The 24,590-nt window shown below is 36.9% G+C and overlaps 1 protein-coding gene across 1 annotated transcript in view; it reads left to right on the forward strand.

The window, feature by feature from the left end:
• Positions 1-24,590, forward strand: part of ARID2 (AT-rich interaction domain 2) — a 208,334-nt gene that overhangs the window by 170,664 nt on the left and 13,080 nt on the right. The window contains exons 17-20 of the mRNA XM_005907871.3: positions 16,065-16,203; positions 16,296-16,381; positions 19,626-19,749; positions 19,838-19,929. Coding sequence (XP_005907933.2) covers positions 16,065-16,203; positions 16,296-16,381; positions 19,626-19,749; positions 19,838-19,929 — 441 coding nt within the window. The remainder of the gene's footprint in view (positions 1-16,064; positions 16,204-16,295; positions 16,382-19,625; positions 19,750-19,837; positions 19,930-24,590) is intronic.

Here is a 24,590-nt window from a genome sequence, read left to right on the forward strand (position 1 = left end):
GTCATTCAGTCGTATTTGACTCTTTGTGACCCCGTGGACTGTAGCTCACCAGGCTCCTCTGTCCATGGCATGCTCCAGGCAAGAATCCTGGAGTGGGGAGCCATTCCCTTCTCCAGGGGATCTTCCAGACCCAGCGATTAAACCCAGGTCTCCCACGCTGCAGGCAGATTCTTTGCTGTCTAGCCACTGGGGAAGCCCAATTGAAGGATGATTGGTTTACAATATTGTGTTGGTTTCTGCCATACGGCAGCACGAATCAGCCATAGCTGTATATATGTCCTCTCCCTCTGGAACCTCCCTCCCACCTCCCACCCCATCCCACCCCCTAGGTTGTCACAGAGTCCCAGTTTGAGTTCCCTCAGTCATATAAGAAATTCCCACTGGCTATCTATTTTCCATATGGTATTGTGTATGTTTCCGTGCAATTCTCTCCATTCGTCCCACCCTTTCCTTCCCCTTCTCCTTGTCCATAAGTCTGTTCTTTATGTCTGCATCTTTATTACTGCCCTGAAAATAGATTTATCAATACCATCTTTCTAGATTCCATTTAAATGTGTTAATGTACAATATTTGATTTTCTCTTTTTGACTAAACTTCACTCTGTATAATAGACAGGCTCTAGGTTCATCCCCTTCTTAGCACTGACTCAAACATGTTCCTTTTTATGGCTGAGTAATATTCTGGTCTGTGTGTGTGTGTGTGTGTGTGTGTGTGTGTGTGTACACGTATACCACAGCTTCCATGTCCTGCTGCTAAGTCACTTCAGTCGTGTCCGACTCTATGTGACCCCATAAACAGCAGCCCACCAGGCTCCCCCGTCCCTGGGATTCTCCAGGCAAGAACACTGGAGTGGGTTGCCATTTCCTTTTCCAATGGCATGAAAGTGAAGTCGCTCAGTTGTGTCCGACTCTTAGCGACTCCATGGGCTGCAGCCTACCAGGCTTCTTTGTCCATGTGATTTTCCAGGCAAAAGTACTAGAGTGGGGTACCATTGCCTTCTCCTTCCATGTCCTAGCTATTGTAAATAGTGCTGCAGTGAAAACTGGGGTACATGTGTCTTTTTCAGTTATATTTTTCTCAGGGTATATGCCAAATAGTGGGATTGTTGGGTCATATCATAGTTTTATTCCTAGTTTTTTTTAAGGAATCTCCATACTGAATAGACTGTTTTTTAAAGCAGTTCTAGGTTTATAAAAATGTTGAACCTATAGTGCAGGTTTTCTCATATACTTTCTCTTCCTTGCACAGTTTCCACTAATATTAACGTCTTGAATTAGTGTAGTATATATGTTATGAATGATGACTAGAGCTAACTAAGTCCATAGTTTCCATTAAGATTCACTCTTTGTGTTATATACACTTCTCTGGATTTTGACCGTGCATATCATGGATCTACCGTTATAGTGTCATACAGAATATTATTACCACTCTGAAAATCTTCTGTTCTTCACATATTCATTTCTCCTAACTGCCTCCCTTTCTAACCCCTGCTAAAATACTGATTTTTTTTTTCACTATCTCTGTATAGTTTTGCCTTTTCCAGACTGTCATGTAATTGGAATCATACAATATGCAGCCTTCTAGGATTGACTTCTTTCACTTAGCAATAAGTATTTAAGGTTCTTCCATGCCTTTTGTGGCTTGATCACTTATTTTTATTGCTGAATGATACTACATTGTATGGATGTACCAGTTTGCTTACTCATTCAACCATAGAAGGACATTTTGGTTACTTTTGGTTTTGGACAAGTATAAATAAAGCCACTATAAACATTTGTATGCAGGTTTTTGTGTGGACGTACTTTGTCAAATAATTTGGGCAAATATTTAGAATTACATTTGCTTGATCGTATGGTAATACTATGTTTAACATTGTAAGACACTATCAAACTGTTTTCCAAAGTGGCTGGGCCGTTTTGCATTCCACCAATATAATGAATGAGAGTTCTGTTGCTCCATGTCCTCACCAGCATTTGATACGATCAGCTTTTTCGATTTTAGCCATTCTATATCTCATTTTAATTTGTATTACCTTAATGACAAAAGATGTTGAGTATTTATGCTTATTTACAATTTGTATATTCTTTTTGGTGGGGTGCCTGTTTAGATTTTTAATTCATTTTTTAATTGGGCTATTCACCAAGTTTTTAGTAATCCATTGGTATTAAACTTTGTCAGATGCTTTTTCTATATCTGTTGATATAATTACACAATTTTTCTTCCTTAGGCTTTTGGTGTGGTGGATTAGATTAATTAAATTTTGAATATTGAACCAGCCTGTCATACCTGGAATAAATAAATTTTTTTTTTCCAGCTTTCCTTAAGATACTTATTCAGGGCTTCCCTTGCGGCTCAGCTGGTAAAGAATCCACCTGCAATGCGGGAGACCTGGCTTCGATCCCTGGGTTGGGAAGTTTCCCTGGAGAAGAGAAAGGCTACCTACTCCAGTATTCTTGCCTGGAGAATTCCATGGACTATATAGTCCATGGGGTTCCAAAGAGTCGGACTTGACTTAGTGACTTTCACTCACAGTTGGCCTCAATGGCTTAGCGAAGGAGTAAAGCAGGGTAGGGATGCCACACTGACAAAGTGAATCATTCATTTCATTCATTTTTGATTAGTATATAGTTCTTTTTATACATCGCTTGCTTTGATTTGTGATTGTTTTTCACATCTGTGTTCATGAGAGATACTAGTCTGTAGTTTTTCTATCTTTGTGTGATTTTAGTACTACAATAATTCTAGCCTTAGAGAATGATTTAGGAATATTCACTCCACTTCCATTTTCTTTAGGAATCCTAGAAAATTGGTATCATTTCTACCTTAAATGTTTGGTAGAATTCACCAGTGAAAGCATCTAGGTCTAGTGCTTTTTTTTGTCTTTGGAAGGTTATTAATTCAGTTTCTTTCAGATTATCTGCTAATCCTTGTGGAGTTTTGGCAGATTATGTCTTTTTTGTTCCATTTCATCTAAGTATCAAATTTGTGGCATAAAATTATTTATAATATTCCTTTATTATGCTTTTTATCAGGGGTCCTCAACCTCAGAGCCAAAGACTGGTACTGGTCTGTGGCCTGTTAAGAACCAAGCCACACAGGCCGCACAGTAGGTGGCGAGTGACAGGCCAGCACGTAAAGCTTCACGTGTTTACAGCTGCTCCCATCGCTTGCATTAGTGCCTGAGTTCCACTTCCTGTTCATCGAGTTCAATAAATGTAATTTGCTTGAATAATCTCAATACCTTCCCCAGTTCGTGGAAACATTGTCTTCCACTGAACTAGTCTCTAGTGCCAAAAGGTTGGGGACCACTGCTTTTAATACCTGTGGGCTCAGTACCTATAGCCCCGCAGCCCCCTTATATCTGGTATTAGTAATCTGTATTTTCTTTGACTTATTTTCTTGCTTAAGCTGGCTAGAGGTTTATCTTTTTCAGCTTCTGGTTTTGTTGATTTTCTTTCTTGATTGTCTGTTTTCCTTTAATTGATTTTTACTCTGACTTTTATTCTTTTCTTTTGTTTGCTTTGAGTTTACATTGCTCTTCTTTTTCTAGTTTCCTAAGATGGAAGTTTAGATTATTGATTTTAGATGGTCTTTTCTAATACATACATTTAATGCTATAACTTTTCTCTGTATACTCTATTAGCTGTAGCCCACAAATTTAGATAAGTTGTATTTTCATTTTCAATTAGTTAGAATGTTTTAGAAGTTTGTTGTTTGATCTGCAGATATTTTGAGACATTTCAGCTCTCTCTTTGTTAGTGGTTTCTAGTTTAATTCCATTGAGATCTTAAAGCTTATTTTATGTTATTTGTATTATTTTAAATTTGTTAAGGTATGTTTTATATGGTCTGTTTTGGTGAATGTTCCTTTAAGCATGAGAAAAATGTGTTTTCTGCTATTATTGAATGAAGTCTTATATAAATGTCAGTTAAATCCAATTGATTGATGGTGCTGTGTAGTTCAACTATATCCTTACTGATATTCTGCCTGCTCGAATTACCAGTTACAAGTAGAGGTGTGCTGAAGTCTCCAAATACAATGGTGGATTTTTCTATTTCTCCTTGCAGTTCTATCAGATTGTGCCTCATATTTTGATGCCTTGTTTTAGAATTATATACCTTAAGAATTATCTTTGTGAAGAATTGACATGTTTATCATTATGTAATAATGCCCCTCATAGTATCCTTGCTTTCAGGTCTGTTTTTATGAAATTAATGTAATTAATCCAGTTTTCTTTTGATTAGTGTTAGCATGGCACCCCACTCCAGTACTCTTGCCTGGAAAATCCCATGGACGGAGGAGCCTGGAAGGCTGCAGTCCATGGGGTCACTGAGGGTTGAACACGACTGAGCGACTTCACTTTCACTTTTCACTTTCATGCACTGGAGAAGGAAATGGCAACCCACTCCAGTGTTCTTGCCTGGAGAATCCCAGGGACGGGGGAGCCTGGTGGGCTGCCGTCTATTGGGTCGCACAGAGTCGGACATGACTGAAGTGACTTAGCAGCAGCATGGTATATATTTCTCCTTTGCTCTACTTTTAGTCTGTGCCTTTTCATTTAACCACACATTGTTTTATATTTACTTTGCCAGTCTTTGTCTCTTAATTAGTATATTTAGACCAGTCATATTTAAAATGATTATTGATACAATTGTATTAATGTCTATCATATTTGTAAATGTTTTCTGTTTATTCCACTGTTTGTGTTTCTTTTGTCCATGTTATTCCTCTCTTTTCTTTTAATTGAGTACTTTATATGGTTCCATTTTCTTCTCTCTCTTAGTATAATTGCTTCTTTGAAAATTTTTTATGGTTTTCCTAGAGTTTGAAATATATATTTATAGGTATTCTAAGTGTACTTTCAAACAATATATGGCTTCCTGGATATTTTAGGTACCTTGTACCAGAGTATTCGTCTTTCCTAGTGTCCCTTATGCCATTGTTGTCCTTGATTTTACTTATCCAGAAGTTATAATTGCCAAATACATTGTTGCTTTATCAATATTTTGAACAATCATTAGTCTGTTAGATCAGTCGATAGAAATACGAAATATTTTATCTCCGTTTGTTCCTTCTCTAACACCCTTCCTTTCTTTATATAGATCTTAGTTATTTTTACCTCTACCACTTTCTCTGTCTCTAAAGAACTTCTTTTAACATTTCTTGTAGTCAGATGTACTGTGCAAACGCACTCAGTTTTTGTTTATCCAAGAAAGTCTTTATTTCTCCTTCACTTTGCAAAGACAATTTTGTGTACACAAAATTCTAGGTTGATGAATCTTTTTCTTTCAACATTTTATAGAAATTTTTCACGCTACTCTTTTTCCTTGCATAGTTTCTCAAGAAGTATCCAGGATAATCTTATCCTTGTTCTCTTAGTAAGGATTTTTTCTCTCTGGCTTCTTTCAAGATTTTTTTGTCCTTGGATTTTAGCAGTTTGAATAAGATATGCTTAAGTGTAGTTTTTTTTTACATTTAGCCTATCTGATGTTCTGTGAGTTTCCTAGATCTGTGGTTTGATGTGTTGTTAATTTTAGAAAATTCTCAGCCGTTCTTACTTCAAGTATTTCTTGTTTTTTCTCTCTTTCCTCTCCTTCTGCTATTCCCAATATACGTATGTTATACCTTTTGTAATTGTCTCACAGTTCTTGGACATTCTCTTTCTGTTTTTTTCAATTCTTCTTTTCTCTTTCTTCTTCAGTTTGGGACATTTCTGTTGACATATGTTCAAGCTCATCAATTCTTTGGCCATGTCTAGTCTACTGATGATTTTCATCAAAGGCATCCTTTGTTTCAGTTGTTTTTTTTTTTTATTTTATTTCTAGCATTTCCTTTTGATTCTTAATATCTCCATTTCTCTGCTTACATTACTCATCTCTTCTTACATGGTACACCTTTTTTGATTAGCATCTTAACCTATTAATCATAATCATTTAAAATTCCCAGGGTGATAATTCTGGGAATTATCTCTGCCATGCCAATTAATCTCTGCCATGCCTGAGTCTGGTTCTGATGCTTGTATTATATTTTCAGTCTGTAGTTTAATTTTGCTTTAACACATAGCATGTCTTTTTGTTGAATGTTGGATGTGCATCACTTAATAGGAACTGAGATAAATAGACTTTCGGTGTGAGTTTTGTGTTTGTTTAGCAAGGAGTTATGCTTTGTTAATGTTTGCTGTTGTGTTTGGGTTTCCTTAGATATTCCTTTTAAAGTAGAGTCTGTATCTGACAGCTCTCTCAGTTGTAATCCTCAGTTCTGTTGGAACACTGCTTATGAAGTGATAGCATACTAGGCAGGGGAAACGTTCTCATGATTAAATTTTACCTTTTTGAAAGGTGGATTTGAGTCTCTGGAGCTATGACTTTGAGAAGAGTTTCATAGCCATTGTTTTTCTCCCCTTATATGAGACAGGGAATCTGAAGGGGCTCAAATTATGTTTGCTTTTCCCCTAGGTCAGATAAGGCTCTGGTAATTTTTCTTGAGAGCAGGCCTTAATTAAGGAGAAAAGAACACCCCAGGCATATTTTAAAATGTTACTTTCTCCCTCTACCTGTTGTAAGTATTAGGGAGTTTTTTCCCAGTCTACCAGGAGAACCTGCTAGGGTTCCTAGATATAAAACTCACAAAAGTGTGGGCTTTCCCTAGAGATTGGCCCTTCAGGATTTTTTACCTTTCAGGATAGTCCATACGGGGTCTCCGTCAATTCATGGTTTCTGCTTCAGTATTCCTCTCAGTTACTGATTTAAGCAATCATTTCTGTTTCTTTATATTCAGCAGTCTACTTAGTTTTCAGGGAAACAGTTTGCCTTGTGACCTCAGTTCTCTGATGATTTTAAATGTTGTTAATTTTCATTTTGTTCCACAGTTTTTCTTGTTCTGAGGATGGGAGTGACAACTTCCAGGCTCTTTATATGTCTGAACAGAAACTAGAAGTCCTTATTCTTATCTTTATTCTTATTAATATATTGTCAGCATGATGTTAACGTCAGTTTATAATTGAAATATATAATGTGTCGTTATAGTTTGTCTTTGATCTCTTGTTTGTTTTTACCTTGCTTTGTTCTTTCAAACACTGAGTACCAAAGACTACTTGAAGATGGTACCTGAAACCAAAAAGTTACATACTATGAGACCAATTTGCAAATTGTATTGAAGTCCTTTTCAGTGTTCCTTAAAATATTTGGTAAAAGAATTTCTTGGGGTCAGAAATCTAGCCTGTAGCTTATTAAATAAACTTTGTTCTTTGAGAGTTGTGTACACAATAAGGAGAATTAGGTACAAATGCTAATCTCAAACCTAGTATTCTTTCAGAATTTTCTAACATTTAAAGAAAAAAGTCATAGTATAATGGATGGTGTGTATAAAAGTGTAATGCCTCAGTTTTTACCTAGTAATGAATGTGTACAAATTACCCAAGTAAACAGTCATGTGTTCTAGGATAGTAGAAAAAAATCAGATCTTTAGTGTTAGACATACCTGTTTTCAAATCCCAACTCTTGCCACATGGCTCTAGAAACTATGGCTCTAGAAAGTTATAGTAAGCTTAAAAGCTTGTTTCCTCAGCAGTATAGTGGTGATAGTTTTGCCTTCTTCAGAAGGCTATCACAGAATTCAAGTAAGATGATGTTTGTGAATATATGTGTACATAATAAGTTCTGAACAAACAGAACTTCATATAAAAAGAGGTGCTTTATACTGTGTTCAGCTTTGTCGAGAATGGTATGAAGTAGTATACTGCCGTAACTTTCAAAGAATTCAAGTAAAAATCCAAAGATTCGGTGTATTTGCATGCTTTATTTATCTTATTGAAAATAAACAAACACACACACCATTCAGTGTTATCTCCAAGCTTCTGTTTAGTTTATTAAGCATAACATTATCGTAATGCCTAACTTGTTCAAATATGTTTCCATACTACTTTTCAACTGTGAACTATTATTTTATCCCATATTCAGATTTTACTGGAGGGTTCACATTTTAAAAGCATATTTAACCAAGATCCCTGACAATACATTTTCTGTTTTGCTATATAAAATATGTAACTGCATTACAGAACAGTAGGTTAGTAATAAGTTGGTTGTTAATAATATTCTACTATTATTAATATTTTATTTTTATTGATATTATTACTTATTAGGAGGAAAAGAAGCAGAGCCAAAGACTGTTGGTTTTGGCTGTCTTCCACTGGAACCCTCTTCCTCAGTTGAGATACTTTGAGTATTACTCAGTACATAAATTGAGTATTACTGGGAGGTACAATCTCTTTCTCTAAAAGCCAAAAATAGACCACATACTTGCATCTTTCCTCATTTTCTTTGGCAACTAAGCCAGTCAGTCAGTTGTTTCTATCTGTGGCTTTGAATCTGGGCTGACTGGGGCAAAGAAGCTGGGAGTAGAGAATTCATGTCTGCAGCAACAGAAGCATTTAGTTCCCCACTAGTAATATTGCTTTTTACAACTAATAATACAGCTGTTTTAAAAACTGAAATGTGTTTGCAGTGTAGATTTTTTGATGTATCATTTAGTGCATTTATTAAATGCATATTTTGCTTTTAAATGAAAATTTTCCTGCAGAGTATCACATGTGTTTTAAGTCAAATTAAATTTTTTTGCAGGAAGAGGGCTATTAAGAGGGACATGGAATACGTTTTGGTCATTAAGGAAAAATAACTTGCCAAGAAATTGAGCAATTAAGAAAACTGTAAATGTGCTATTTTCAGCCCTTTTAGTTTTGTTTTAAAGACAGAGGAAATAATCTTAGCTTTATAGCTACAGATGTTTGTTTTTAAACTGTTCTTTTACATATAGTGAAAGTGAAAGTGAAGTTGCTCAGCCGTGTCCGACTCTTTGCGACCCCATGGGCTGTACCCTACCAGGTTCCTCTGTCCATGGGATTTTCCAGGCAATAGTTCTGGAGTGGATTGCCATTTCCTTCTCCAGGCGATCTTCCCAAACCAGGGATCGAACCTGGGTCTCCTGCATTGTAGACAGACACTTGACCGTCCGAGCCACCAGGGAAGACTCGTTCTTTTACATATGGTAAAAAAGTATATATTATAATATTTTAATGATTTTACCATTTACCATTCTTTTACATATGGTAAATCATTTAAATATTATAATATATACTATTAATATATAACCTCCTGCATTGATTGAAGAATTTTAAATAATGACATCTTAAAGTAATAGAAAAAGGGTACTTTATCTACTTCACTTATGTTTTCATGATGCCTAAGTGTTTGATGGTAGGAAAAATGATATTAGTAATCATACGTTCAGTTCAGTTCAGTTCAGTTGCTCAGTCATGTCTGACTCTGTGATTAAAATCACAGCACACCAGGCCTCCCTGTCCATCACCAACTCCTGGAGTTTACCCAAACTCATGTGCATCGAGTCAGTGATGCCATCCAGCCATCTCATCCTCTGCATCTCATCCTCTGTCATCCCCTTCTCCTCCTGCCCCCAGTCCCTCCCAGCATCTGGGTCTTCTCCAGTGAGTCATTTCTTCGCATGAGGTGGCCAAAGTATTGGTATGCTACTGCTGCTGCTAAGTCGCTTCAGTCATGTCCGACTTGTTGCAACCCCATAGACGGCAGCCCACCAGGCTCCCCCGTCCCTGGGATTCTCCAGGCAAGAACACTGGAGTGTGTTGCCATTTCCTTCTCCAATGCTTAAAAGTGAAAAGTGAAAGTGAAGTCGCTCAGTCGTGTCCGACCCTCAGCAACCCCATGGACTGCAGCCTTCCAGGCTCCTCCATCCATGGGATTTTCCAGGAAAGAGTACTGGAGTGGGGTGCCATTGCCTTCTCCGAAAGTATTGGTATAGATTATACCAATAATGTCATGGTTTTTGGCTTTTAAAAGTTCTGGTAGTAAGTGTTTTAACCTCAAGTGTTTGCTTAGGGGAATTAAAATCAGAAAACTTGCACCTAGTAGCCTTATTGAATAACTTGTTCAGTTGAACCAAACAGCTTTTCACTAGGATAAAGGAAAAAAAGAATTTGGCTGAAGGGGATTTCAGTGAAAGAATAAAGGCTAATCCTGAGCTTTAGCTGTGACTATTTGAGTAATGAGCAGGAGATTAGGCATTATAAATTGTATTGATGATGTAATTGAAAAAAATATATATATATATATATATATATCTTTGAAAGATGGCCAGTGACTGAGAAAAAGTGTTGGATATATTTACTATAATAAATGTACTAGGTATTAAATTTTGTATCACTTTGCCAGATACTGTAAATCTAGTTTCTATCTTTTGAGAAAGTAACAGGATCCAAAAAAAAGTGTTTCTACTGTTTTTAGTTGGAGTAGCATTTATATTGTTATGCTTTAGTATAAGATTCAGGAGAAACAGAAAGATAGAAGATGCAAAAGAAGGGATAGTTTATGAAGAAACAAAATAGAATTCAGTATGTAAGTGAAGGAGTTAACCCTGGACACAGTGGCTACTTCTGGCTAATATCCAAAGGAAGGAAAAATGATTAATGACAGAAGATGTAATATAAAGAAAAAGGAAATTAAGGAAGCTCTAACAGAGTAACAAATTCTTTCAGTAATAGCCCGTCCCCCCACCCAGAGATGTAAAAATCACTTAGTTCAGAAATTCACACGAATACAGGTGAAGATGAGCTCTAACAAGATTGAAGTTCAGTGTTTAACAAAAGGTGAAAAGTTTGGAGCAGGCTGTGGGGAGTGGTTTTGGGTGCAGAAATTAATAAAATGAGTTGTGAGTAATAGTTGATAATAGGGACCATTAACATGGAGATAGACTAATAAACTTTACTGAACAAGGTATGACAGTGTTGAAATAGCTGGGGAAAAGATCTCAGAGTACATGATTAACAAGATGGGCAAGGTTAAAATGAAAGGTTACCACTGCTACCACTATAACAACTACTAATAATAATAATGATTATGTTGATAATAGCTCTCATTTATTGTTGGCATACTATTTGCCAAATAATTTTACATGTATCACCATATTTAATTCCAACAGCCATCCTAAAAGCTAGAGTAACAATAAGTAAAATGAGTTTTGGAGTGAAGTTATTTGCTTAGTTGCTCTACCTGTGGTTGTTTGACCCCAAAGTGTATGGGAGGAGGAGGGGAAGCAACCTTCACATTGTACATGCCAGAAGTTGCATATTTATTACAACAGTTTTTCACAGATGGTGATAAAGCATCTTAAGGAAGGACATTCTTTTTATTTGTACAAAGGCATCATATAACCATATGGCAGTGGTATATAAAATTATATTAGTAACAGACCCAGTTACTTAGACTCACAGACATAGAAAACAAACTATGGTTATGGAAAGGGAAAGGAAGTGGGGCACGGATAAATTAGGAGTCTGGAATTAACAGATATAGCTTACTATTATATAAATTAGACAAATAGCAAGGTCTTACTATATTCAGTGAAAGTGAAAGTCACTCAGTCATGTCTGACTCTTTGCAACCCCATGGACAGGCTTCTCCATCCATGGGATTTTTGAGGCAAGAGTACCAGAGTGGGTTGCTGTTTCCTTCTCCTGGGGATCTTCTCAACCCAGGATCGAACGGGGGTCTCCCGCATTGCAGGCAGATGATTTACCCTCTGAGCCACCAGGGAAACCATTATGGAAAAGGATATGAAGAAGAATATGTATATAACCGAATCACCTATTGTATACCAGAAACTAACACAACATTGTCAATCAACTCTGCTTCAATTAAAAAAAAACAAAACACCTCAGTTTTGTTTAAAAAACACAAGACAAAGTGAAGACTTATGGTGCCTCAGCAGTAAAAAACCTGCCTGCAGTTCAGGAAATGTGGACTTGATCCCTGGGTCAGGAAATCCACCGGAGAAGGAAATGACAACCCACTCCAGTATTCTTGCCTAGGAAATCCCTTGGACAGAGGAGCCTGGTGAGCTACAGGCCATGGGCTCGCAAAGAGTCGGACACAACTTAAGATTAAACAGCAACAACAACCAAAGTGTTAGCAGTTTAGGTAATTGAATCCCAGGAAATTTTTATTTTCATTTGGTTGCCTTTATGAAATTTTCTCATCTCTTTAAATGAACGTGTTGCTTGTTTCAGGGGACCGGGTAGGTTGTTGATAGAAAAGTAGAAGTAAGGGAAATTGTTTGGACACAGTGGTAGACATTAGTGACATCCCACTGCATGTCTTATTCTTCCCCATCTCAGAAAAAAATAAAGTTCCCTGAAAACTCATTGTTTTAATTTGAAATTACATTTATGCATTTTAAGTCCAAATATTCCACTTAGTGGATTTGGAAACCTTAATTTCTTTCCACCTTCATGTGATCATTGTAGCCAGCTTCATCACTGTTTTAGAACTTTACCTTGTACCATATTCAGTTAAAGTCTGGCTTGTATGACTTAAACAGTTAGATGAATAGAGAGAAAATAGAATTAGGATGAGTGGAAACACCATAGGTAAAAGGGACATAATAGACCCTGTGTTTAGCAGGTAAATTGAGCACTTAAAAATTCCTGTTGTCTTAAAACCACATGCACACAGAGTTGTGTGTGTTTAGTAGTTTAAATTGATTTAAAGAAGGACTAACTGCATTCTTTTTTCTTTTAACCAGTAGATTCATCAATTTTATGTATTGTAAATAAACTTGCTTCATTTAATGTATTACAAAATAGTTTAAAATAGATAACATTTTGACTCTGACAAGTCAGTGCATTTGGAGTTTGATTTGTGTGTTTGTCTGGTGTGTGTAAATGGTTTTACTTTTCAGTTAATAAATTAAGAGTATTTAGATAAAATCTTAAAAGTAAAATGAGACCTGTCTTCTTGTGATAGTAGTGTTCCAGCCATTATTTCATATTAATGAAATAGAATTATGAGTGAAAGTGTTAGTTGCTCAGTTGTGTCCAATTCTTTGTGACCTCATGGACTGTACCCCACCATGGAATTCTCCAGGCAAGAGTACTGGAGTGGGTAGCCATCCCCTTCTCCAGAAGATCTTCCCAACCCAGGGATCAAACCTGGATCTCCCTCATTGCAGGCAGATTCTTTATAACTATTGTTTTGTACTTTTTGACCTATTTCATATCCTGCCCCCCATCTCCTGCCTCTGACAACCACCAGTCTCTTCTCTTTATCTGTGACCTTAGTGGGAGGGTTTGGGTTTTTTTTGTTATTCTTTTTTTCACCTTCCACATATTAAATGAGTTCATACGATACTTGTCTTTCTTGGTTTGACATATTTCACTTAGCATGATTCCCTTGAGGCCATCCAGATTACAGATGACAAGATTTTCTCCTTTCTTCATGGCAGTATAATATTTCTCTCATTTTCTTTCCATTCATCTGTTGATGGACCCGTTGTTCAATCACAAAGTCATGTCCGACTCTTTGCAAACCCATGGACTGCAGCACACCAGGCTTCTCTGTTACTCACTTCTCCCAGAGTTTGCTCAGATTCATGTCCATTGAGTCGATAAGGCCATCCAGCCATCTCATCCTCTGTTACCCCCTTCTCCTCCTGCCCTCAATCTTTCCCAGCATCAGGGTCTTTTCCAATGAGTCAGCTCTTCACATCAGGTGACCAAAGTATTGGAGCTTCAGTTTCACCATCAGTCCTTCCAGTGAATATTCAGGGTTGATTTCTCTTAGAATGGACTGATTTGATCTTTTTGCAGTTGAAGGGACTCTCAAGAGTCTTCTCCAGAACCACAGTTCGAAAGCATCAGTTCTTCAGTGCTCAGCCTTCTTTATGGCCCAACTCTCCCATCTCTACATGACAACTGAAAAAACCATAGCTTTGACTATACTGATCTTTGTCAGCAAAGTGATATCTATGCTTTTTAATGCACTGTTTAGGCTTGTCATGGATACTTAGGTTGTTCCTGTATCTTGGCTTTTTTAAATAATGCTACAGTGAACATGGGGGTGTACATATCTTTTCAAGTTAGTGTTTTCATTTATTTGCTAAATATCCAGAGTGGGAATTGCTGGATCATATGGTAGTTCTATTTTTAATATTTTGAGAAATCTCTATAGTTTTCACAGTAGCTACACCAGTTTACATTCTCACTAAGGGTGCACAGGGACAGGGGTTTTGTTTTTCTCCATATCCTCATCAACACTTCTTTCTTGTGTTTTTGATAGTAGTCTTCCTAACATATGTGAGGTAACATCTCATTGTGGTTTTGATATTGATTTCTTCATGTACCTGTATGTCTTCTTTGAAAAAGTGTCTAATTAGAACCTCTACCCATTTAAAAATTTTGGGATTTTTGCTGCTGAGCTGTATGCGTTCCTTATGTGCTTTGTATGTTAACCCCTTATGAGATGTATGATTTGTAAATATTTTCTCACATTCAGTACATTGTCCTTTTACTTTGTTGATTGTTTCCATTGCTTTCACAGATGCTTTTTAGTTTGATGTGGTCCCACTTATTTATTTTTGCTTATTTTTGTTTATTGTTGCTTTTGTTTTTAGTATCAGTATCAAATCTGCAGAAATCATTGCTGAAGCCTGTGTTCAGCAACTTAACACTTCTGTTTTCTTCTAGGACTTTTATGATTTCAAACCTTACATTCCAGTCTTTAATCCATTCTGAGTTAATTTTTTTTTGTATGGTATAAAAGAGTAGTTGAGTTTCTTTTTTGTTGCATGTGGCTATGCATTGTTTCCAACATTTCTTATTAAGGCATTGTTTTCTATTATATATTTTTGACTTCTTTATCATAAATTAATTGATTATATATCCATGAGTTTATTTCTGGGCTCTCTCTGTTCTATGTGTCTGTTTTTATGCAGATGCCATACTGTTTTGATTACTGTAGCTTTGTAATATAGTTTGAAATTAGGGCACATGATGCCGCCAACTTTTCATGTTTCTAAGGATTGCGTTAGCTTTTTGGGAGCTTTTGCGATTCTGTACAAATGTTAGGATTAATTGTTCTATTTCTGTCAGAAATGCCATTGGAATTTTGGTAGGGAATGCATTTACTCTGTAGATCACTTTGGGTAGTCACTTTAAACTATATTAATTCTTTGAATCCATGATAGTTTTATAATAAAACTATCAGAAATTATTTATATGGATGAAGTATTTATATAGATGGAATGAAATATGTCAGTTACAATGGTTTTTAACATCATCTTTTATACTTCAGTATTCAGTTCTTTTGATTAAAATTTATTTTAAAATGCCTATCATTTATTTCCTGAAGGAATATTAATTTGAAATATTATATATGTGCTCCACATCAGAAATCGGCTCAAATATAGACATGTTTATCTGACATCCATAAAAAATTCAATTCTGAGAGAGTTCTGCTATAAACTTTAAAGATATTGACTATATAAATATTTGAGTTAGTTGTTAGTAATTGAAGTCTTTTAATGTAGTCTTTGCTGTCTGGATTCCAGTATTCTCTCTCATTGCCATATATTCTATTTAACAAGGCAGTAGTACAGTGTCTGATTTTCTTCAGATTTCTGTCCTTGGCCAGATATACTAAGGTATTTGTATTATTAAACCTCAAGGTCTCTAACTGAGTAAGGTATGACGTTGGAGAAACGAGAGACATGACTTCTTAAACATGGATGGACATACAAAATGTGAATTCAACTTAAGAGCCAGACTCACCAAAGTTTATAGCATTTAGATTTTTAGATTGAATATGCTGGAGTTTATTATATGTGATATGAAATCTGGTAAATGCTTGAGCAGCTTCTAAAAGTACAACAGAGTATGGTATTTGTTTATGAGATTATGTTCTGTTGTGTTTTCAAATGAAATTTTATCTACTTTCAAGAGATTCTTAACTGACTTTCGTTGAAGTTAGGGAAATGAGAGTGAAATATTAAGCTTATATCTAATTACCAGAAGTGTTCAGAACTTTTGAGTATTTGACTTTTAAGTATAAGCAGAAATTTTAAAAATATTATTTGGAATGATATTTATTTGTACTGTTTTGCTCATTATTTGTTCTGGAGCTTTTGTATTAAGAGAGCAGGTTTTCTATTTTAAAGAACATATCTAAGTGTTAGAACATTTCTACTACTTCTATTTTTTGTAGGTGGTTTCAGACCCCCTCACAGGTTTTCTACCATGCAGCAACTGAACATGGAGGAAAAGACGTATATCCAGGGCAGTGTCTTTGGGAAGGTTGTGAGCCTTTTCAACGACAGAGGTTTTCTTTCATCACTCACTTACAGGTACACTTTCTTAATACTATTTGACTTGTAGCTCATTTAGTTGCATTAGAGATCTTGATGCTTATGTTTTTTACTTCCGTTTTCTTAAAAAGGACAAGCACTGTTCAAAGGATGCTCTGCTTGCAGGATTAAAACAAGATGAACCAGGACAAGCAGGAAATCAAAAATCTTCTACCAAGTAAGGAACATGAGTTTACTTCCTGTTGTGCATTTAAATAAAAGACAAATCAGGAAACTAGGCAAAATAGCAATAAAAGGCAATTCAGCATGTCAGGAGACAGGAAACCTGGGTTGTAGTCCAGCTATGTATGTGACCCTGTTCAAAGTACATAAGTGCCCTAGGAATCACTTTTTATATTGGCTGAACCACATGGTGTATAAGTACCTTGTAGCTCTAATATTTTGATTCCACTTTGCAGACAAGTCACTTGGTAGTAATGGCAGATGATCTATGAGAAATGCTTTGTAAATTGGAAATAAATATATGGTTCTTTGTCCTTTGGGAGAGGAGTTGAACATGTACTTGATAATGGCAGAGAGATTTATTCCTACAACTACTCCTGAGGAGAGGCTACAGTAGCATGTGATGGTCCAACGTAAAATGTATATGTCACATTTACTGTTTGTTATTCATTTACCTTTTATTTCCATGAACACTTATAATAACTTGTAGTCAAGTTCTGTTGACTGTGGATTCCTGTAAGGTCCTTATTAAATTTACATAATATCTCCTATTTTGTAGTTTCCAACTGAGGGCTTTAATTCTAAATAATACAGTCAGCCCTCCAGATCTTTAGGTTCAACACCTGAATATTCAACCAACCAGGGATCAAAAATATTTGAAAAAAATTTTTTTCAGGAAATTCTAAAAAGCAAATTTGAATTTGCCATATACTAGCAACTATTTTGGAGAAGGCAATGGCACTACACTCCAATACTCTTGCCTGGAGAATCCCATGGGTGGAGGAGCCTGGTAGACTGCAGTCCATGGGGTCGCTAAGAGTTGGACACTACTGAGCGACTTCACTTTCACTTTTCACTTTCATGCATTGGAGAAGGAAATGGCAACCCACTCCAGTGTTCTTGCCTGGAGAATCCCAGGGATGGCAGAGCCTGGTGGGCTGCCGTCTATGGGGTCACACAGAGTCGGACACAACTGAAGTGACTTAGCAGCAGCAGCAGCAGCAGCAACTATTTACATATCATTTGCATTGTACTGAGTATATAAGTAATCTGAATGATTTACAACACACAAGAGGATGTGTGTAGGTTATATGCAAATACTGCCATCGCTTGGTATCTGTCTGGGATTGGCTCTAGGATTTTGGTATCCTCAGGGGGTCCTAGAACCAGTCCCCCATGAATACCAAGGGATAGTTGTATTTTAATTATTATAATATGAAGATAAATTAATGTCAACATTTTTTGAGATATTGCTGTGTACTGAACATTATGCCAAACATAGGGAATTCTGAGGACACGGTTTAGTCTAACTTCAGAGAGCTGAAATTCTAGACAGAACTACAAGGGTGGGAATACCAGAAGCTGCTTACATACTTTATTCATCCCGTTATTTTTTATTCTCTCCATTACTATTCATGCCTCAGCTAGGCACTAAAATATGACATGAAGTATACATGACCAAGATATATTTTGCCATTCTCAAGTCTGGAGATACAATGAGAGATATAGATGATTCTTATTAAATGGCATCAAATGCACAGGACACTATGAAAGCCCACCTACACCAATGTAGGAGACCATAGAAGGCTTTGGATAGAAAGTGAATCCAAACTGAGATCTATAGAATGAGGAAAAAATAGCTGAGGCTTTCATAAGCCATAAACATGAGTTTAGATTTACCCTCAAAGCAGTGGAAAGTCACTTTTCTGCCAAATACTTTTTTCTATAATTTTCACTGTACAGTTGACCCATGAACAACACAGGTATCAACTGGGAGGATCTGCTAACAGGTGGATGTTTGTCACAGTGAATACTGTGATGCTGTTCCATCTCTGGTTGGTTGAAGCCACAGATATGGAACTGCAGGTGTGGGGGTTCAAATGTAAAGTTATATGCATATTTTGGACTACAGGGAGAGTGGGTACCCAAACTCCCATGTTGTTCAAGGGTGAACTGTATTTAATTTGTATATATTAATGTAGCTTTCAGCCTCCCTGGTGGCTCAGATGGTAAAGAATCTGTCTCCAATGCAGGAGACCCAGATTCAATCCCTGAGAACCCACTCCAGTATTCTAGCCTGGTGAATCCCATGGACAGAGGTGTCTGGTGGGCTACAATTCATGGGGTCACAAAGAATCGGACATGACTGACTGACTTTCACTTCACTTCTATGTAGCTAATAATAGTATGCTGCAATATGTTTGATTTTGTTCAAATTTGGAGGGTTATTTTGGTATATCCGTTATAATAAAAAATCTTTGTCATTTATACATAGTCAATAATTTTTATCTGTGTTGATACATAGATCTTTATCTAGAGAAATCTATATGTAGATATAGACAAAATTGGCTTTCAATTTAGAGATTGCTTTTATGTTAACTTAATATTCAGAATTAGTTTACTCATGTAAAAAAATGCCAGAAATATCCCCACTTTACAGATGTGAAACCTGAAGCGCAAAGGGGCAAATGGAAGGGTTCAAAGTCATGCAGCTAGTGAGGGGCAGGAACGGGACTTTCTCCCGGGAGCCAGTTCTCTCTCCAATGTTGCCTCAGCAGAATGCAACGGATACTGACTGATGGAGTTTTTCTGTGTGGCAAAGGAAACCTAGAGTAGTTTGAATCTGATTTTATATAAAATCTGTCTCTGCAGTCCCTCCATCTTTGCTAGAGGACAATAGAGCTATACTGAAATGATTGAAATTGGTTAATAAAAAATTCTATAAGATAGTAATAGTTTGAAATGTAGTAGTTAGCATAATTTCATGTTATTATCGTATTAGATGATCTTTTCCTGGGTGACCTATACATATACCAGTACACTCTTAGGAGATATATTTTACTTGTAGGTAGCATTTAGCAAAACTAATATCCAGCTCAACTTGTAGGCTATTCTTTGTTAACATCTTAACATTGCATTCAAAGATGTGAACTCAACTTTTAAGCTATTTATATAAGGGTTAAATTTATATATATATAGGTTGTATTTATATATATATATATGGGTTGTACTAGGACATCTGTTGTTTGCTTTAAAGTTGATAGATTGCAAATAAAAGACCATGAATCCTTTTGCCTCGGTTGACACAAAGAGTAAGTATTACTGCTGGGCCACCAGAGCTTTTACTCACCCTGTGTCTACTTCGAGTAACCACGTTCAGGTTTGGCAGGTTGGTCATTTGTTGTCAGTCTGCCTGAATTGTCATGTTAACAATCTCTTCCTCTCCCTGGTCAATTTAGGCAGCCAGCTGTAGGGGGCACAAGCTCAACTCCTAGAGCACAAAAGGCCATTGTGAATCATCCCAGTGCTGCCCTTATGGCTCTAAGGAGAGGATCAAGAAATCTTGTCTTTCGAGATTTTACAGTAAGTGAGCCTTGGAGCCTTAACTATGAAGGTGTGAACACTGTATGATTTAGATCTTTATTCTTTTTCTTTTCTTTTCCTTATTAAGGATGAAAAAGAGGGACCAATAACTAAACACATCCGACTAACAGCTGCCTTAATATTAAAAAACATTGGTAAATATTCAGAATGTGGTCGCAGGTGAGTAATCTGTTTTCTGTAGTCAGAGTGAATTTATATTTTACTGTTACCTGTAAGTTAATAAGGTTAAATATCTGCATTGTACTCACTGTTTTTCTCACCAATTTTTGGATATGTCCAAAAGCTTATGTCAAAGTAGACCATCATAGATTCTTAAAAGCCACAAAAGTGGAAGTTGAAACAACCAGAAGGTGTTCTTGAACTTATTTAAGTTAAATTTCTCGTTCGTCATAGAATTAGAGGAGAAAGTAGGTCTACCAAAGAAAACTTGGGAGTTTACTAGGAGGAAAAAGGAATTGGTTACTTGAATCATGTGGAATTAGAATGGAATTCAGTTTGATAATTGCCGTTTTAATGAAACCATCAAAGTAAAAGATATGCTAAGATCCTTGGACTTAGGAGAAAACTTAGGATTTTATAAATCTATGGAAACTGGAAACAACTCTAACTCTTGAGAAAGCAAATGTAGATTTGTCTCCTTTGAACCTTGAAAATAATTTTTTAGTATTCTTCCTCCACCTTCAGCTGACTCAACTTGGGCTCGTTAGTTGGGAAGTTATGCTTTAATGCATCTTGCCTTCCAGACAGTGCTTTTCTCTCCTACTTTTTCTCTTCTCACATGCTGTTGTTAATCGAATCTACCTTGGTTCTCCTCCTCCTATTTTACCTTGTGTTGGATCTTAATAACATCTCTTGTAGTTACATTCCAACTGGACTTTATGAACATAAAAACAGAGGCATCAATTACAAAAAAGCAATTACTTTAACTATATCAAACTTTAAAACTTAGGTAAATTTAAAGTGAGTAAAAGTTAAGTTTAAAAAAAGTGTTTGCAATAACAAAAGTTAATATATTTCATGAATCAAGTATTCCCACAGAGGAGTAAGAAAAATTCTTAACATTCAAATTAAAAATAAAGTTTTTTCAGAAAAAAAAGTAAGAAGGTTTTGTCACTAGCATCTCCCAGTTGCATTTATAGAATCATTTCTTCCTTCCTTTCTCACTGTATTTCTCTTCCTACCCCTTCTTTTGCTGCATATCAATTTTAGCCAAATTAAACCACATGCAGATTCCAACCACCCTAGATGTCTTTCATGTCACACTTTTGTATCTTCCCTGGGTTGCGGCCCATTGAGCATCTGTAAGCCTTCCCTAATCCAGCTCAGACGCTGGCATCTGTGTGCTGCCTTTCCTGTGCTGTATTCCTTTTCCTCATTGAGTCTGTGTTTATAACATTTCTGTTTTATAACATTTCATCTTACTGTTTTGTAAGTAGTTTTTCATATGGCTTTCCACCCTACTGTGTCTCTCAGATCTAATCTCTTGAATCTATTTGTCACTTCCACTGTATTAGGCCACACCTGAATGGCCTAGTGGTTTTCTGTACTTTCTTCAATTTAAGTGTGAATGTTGCAATAAGAAGCTCATGATCTGAGCCACAGTCGGTTCCAGGTCTTGTTTTTTCTGACTGTATAGAGCTTCTCCATCTTCAGTATTGACCATCTGGTGATGTCCATATGTAGAGTCATCTCTCATGTTGTTGGAAGAGGGTGTTTATTACGACCAGTGGTGCATTCTCTTGGCAAAACTCTGTTGGTCTTGGCCCTGCTTCATTTTGTACTCCAAGGCCAAACTTTCCTATTAACTCCAGGTATCTCTTAACTTCTACTTTTGCATTCCAGTCCCCTATGATAAAGTGGATGTCTTTGTTTGGTGTTAGTTCTAGGTCTTTTAGGTCTTCCTAGAACTGTTCAACTTCATCTTTGGCATTAGTAGTTGGGGCATAGGCTTGGATTACTGTGATGTTGAATGGATTGCCTGGGAAAGGAACTGAGATCATCCTGTCATTTTTGAGACTGCACCCAAGTACTACAGTTTGGACTCTTGTTGATCATGGTAATTAATAGTAATTATGGAGTAATTAAGAAATTACTCCATTTCTTCTAAGGGATTCTTGCCCACAGTAGAAGATATAATGGTCATCTGAATTAAATTCTCCCATTCCCATCCGTTTTAATTCACTGATGGCTAAAACGTCGATGTTCACTCTTGCCACCACCTCTTGTTTGACCACATCCAATTTATCTTGATTCATGGACCTAACATTCCAGGTTCCTAATAATATTTCTTTACAGCATTGGACTTGACTTTCACCACCAGAAACATCCACAACTGGTCATTGTTTTTGCTTTGGCTCAGCCTCTTTTCTAAAGCTATTTCTGTACTCTTACCTAGTAGCATATTGGACACCTACGGACTTGAGGGGCTCATCTCTAGTTTCATATTTCTTTGCCTTTTCATATTGTTAATGGGGTTCTCAAGGCAAGAATACTGAAGAACTTTGTCATTCCCTTCTTCAGTAGACCACGTTTTGTCAGAACTCTCCACCATGACCCAACCGACTAGGGTGGCTCTACACAGCATGGCGGATAAGAGTCATTAAGTTACATCCATGTGATCATTTTGGTTAGTTTTCTGTGATGTGGTTTTCATTCTGGAGGCCATAGGATTGTGATTCTTGCTTCTTCTGTTATGGAGGCAGTGACCAAAACCATCCCAAAGAAAAAGAAATGCAAGAAAGCAAAATGGTTGAGGAGGCCCTGCAGTTAGCTGAGAAAAGAAAAGAAGTGAAAGGCAAGGAGAAAGAGAAAGATATGCCCAACTGAATGCAGAGTTTCAGAGAATAATAGGGAGAGATAAGAAAGCCTTCTTAAGTGAACAGTGCAAAGAAATAGAGGAAGGCAATAGAATGGGAACAACTAGAGATCTTTTCTAAAAGAGAGATACCAAGGGAATATTTCATGCAAAGATGGGCTCGATAAAGGACAGAAATGGTATGGACCTAACAGAAGCAGAAGATATTAAGAAGAGGTGGCAAGAATACACAGAACTGTATAAAAAGGATCTTAATGACTTGGATAACCACTATGGTGGGGTCACTCACCTAGCGCCAGACATCCTGGAGTGTGACGTCAACTGGACCTTAGGAAGCATTGCTATGAACAAAGCTAGTGGAAGTTATGGAATTCCACTGGAACTATTTTAAATCCTAAAAGATGATGCTGTTAATGTGCTGCACTCAGTATGCCAGCAAATTTGGAAAACTCAGCAGTGGCCACAGGACTGGAGAAGGTCAGTTTTCATTCCAATCCCAAAGAAAGGCAATGCCAAAGAATGTTCAAACTACCATACAGTTGTGCTCATTTCACATGCTAGCAAGATATTGCTCAAAATCCTTCAAGCAAGGCTTCAGCAGTACGTGAACCAAGAATTTCCAGATGTTCAAGCTGGATTTAGAAAAGGCAGAAGAACCAGAGATCAAATGCCAGTATCAACTGGATCATAGAAAAAAACTAGAAAATTCCAGAAAAACATCTACTTTACATCACTAATTATGTTAAAGCCTTTGACCATGTGGGTCACAACAAACTGTGGAAAATTCTTGAAAAAAATGGGAATACTAGATCACCTTTCCCGCATCCCAAGAAACCTGTATGCAGGTCAAGAAGTACCAGTAGAACCAGACATGGAACAATGGACTGGTTTCAAATTGGGAAAGGAGTATGTCACGGCTATAGATTGTCACTCTGCTTATTTAACTTAAAGGCAGAGTACATTATGTGAAATGCCAGACTGGATGAATTACAAGCTGGAGTCAAGATTGCCAATAGAAGTATCAACAGCCTTAGATATGTAGATGATACCAGTCTTGTGGCAGAAAGCAAAGAAGAACTAAAGAGCCTCTTGATGAAAGTGAAAGAGGAGAGTGAAGAAGCTGACTTAAAACTCAACATTCAAAAAGCTAAGATCATGGCATCTGGTCCCATCATTCATGGCAAATAGATGGGGTAAGACATGAAAACAATGACAGACTTTATGGTGTTGGGCTCCAAAATCACTGCCGATGGTGACTGCAGCCATGAAATTAAAAGACATTTGCTCCTGGAAAGAAAGGGACAAACCTAGACAGCATATTAAAAAGCAAAGATATCACTTTACTGATGAAGCTATGGTCTTTTCAGTAATCAGGTAGGGATGTGAGAGTTGGACCATAAAGAAGGCTGATCACTGAAGAACTGATGCTTTTGAACTGTGGCACTGGAGAAGGCTCTTGAGAGTCCCTTGAACAGCAAGGAGATCAAACCAGTTAATCCTAAAGGAAATCAACCCTGAATATTCATTGGAAGGACTGATGCTGAAGCTAATATTCCAGTGGTTTGGCAGTCAGATGCAAGGAACCAAATCATTGGAAAAGACCCTGATGCTGGGAAAGACTGAAGGCAGGAGGAGAAGGGGTGGCAAAAGATGAGATGGTTGGATGGCATCACCAACTCAATGGACATGAGTTTGAGCAAACTCCAGGAAATGGTGAAGAAAAGGGAAGCCTGACTTACTGCAGTCTATTGAGTCACAAAGAATCAGACACCACTTAGCGACTGAACAACGTCCCCCTTATTGACCTAACTACAGATTTTCTCTGAGTAGTCTTTGTAGCCTGCACCTACAGTACAGTGCCCAATACAGTCAGAAATCATTCCTACTTCCTCCTTATTCTTTAAGACTCAGCTCAGGTCACCTCTTCTTTTCATGAATTTCCCTCACTACCCACCCTTGACTTAAGGTGCCTCCTCCAGATTGCATGTTATTATTTACATGCGAT

The sequence above is a fragment of the Bos mutus genome, chromosome 5, assembly GCF_027580195.1.
Source record: "Bos mutus isolate GX-2022 chromosome 5, NWIPB_WYAK_1.1, whole genome shotgun sequence".
NCBI lineage: Eukaryota > Metazoa > Chordata > Mammalia > Artiodactyla > Bovidae > Bos > Bos mutus.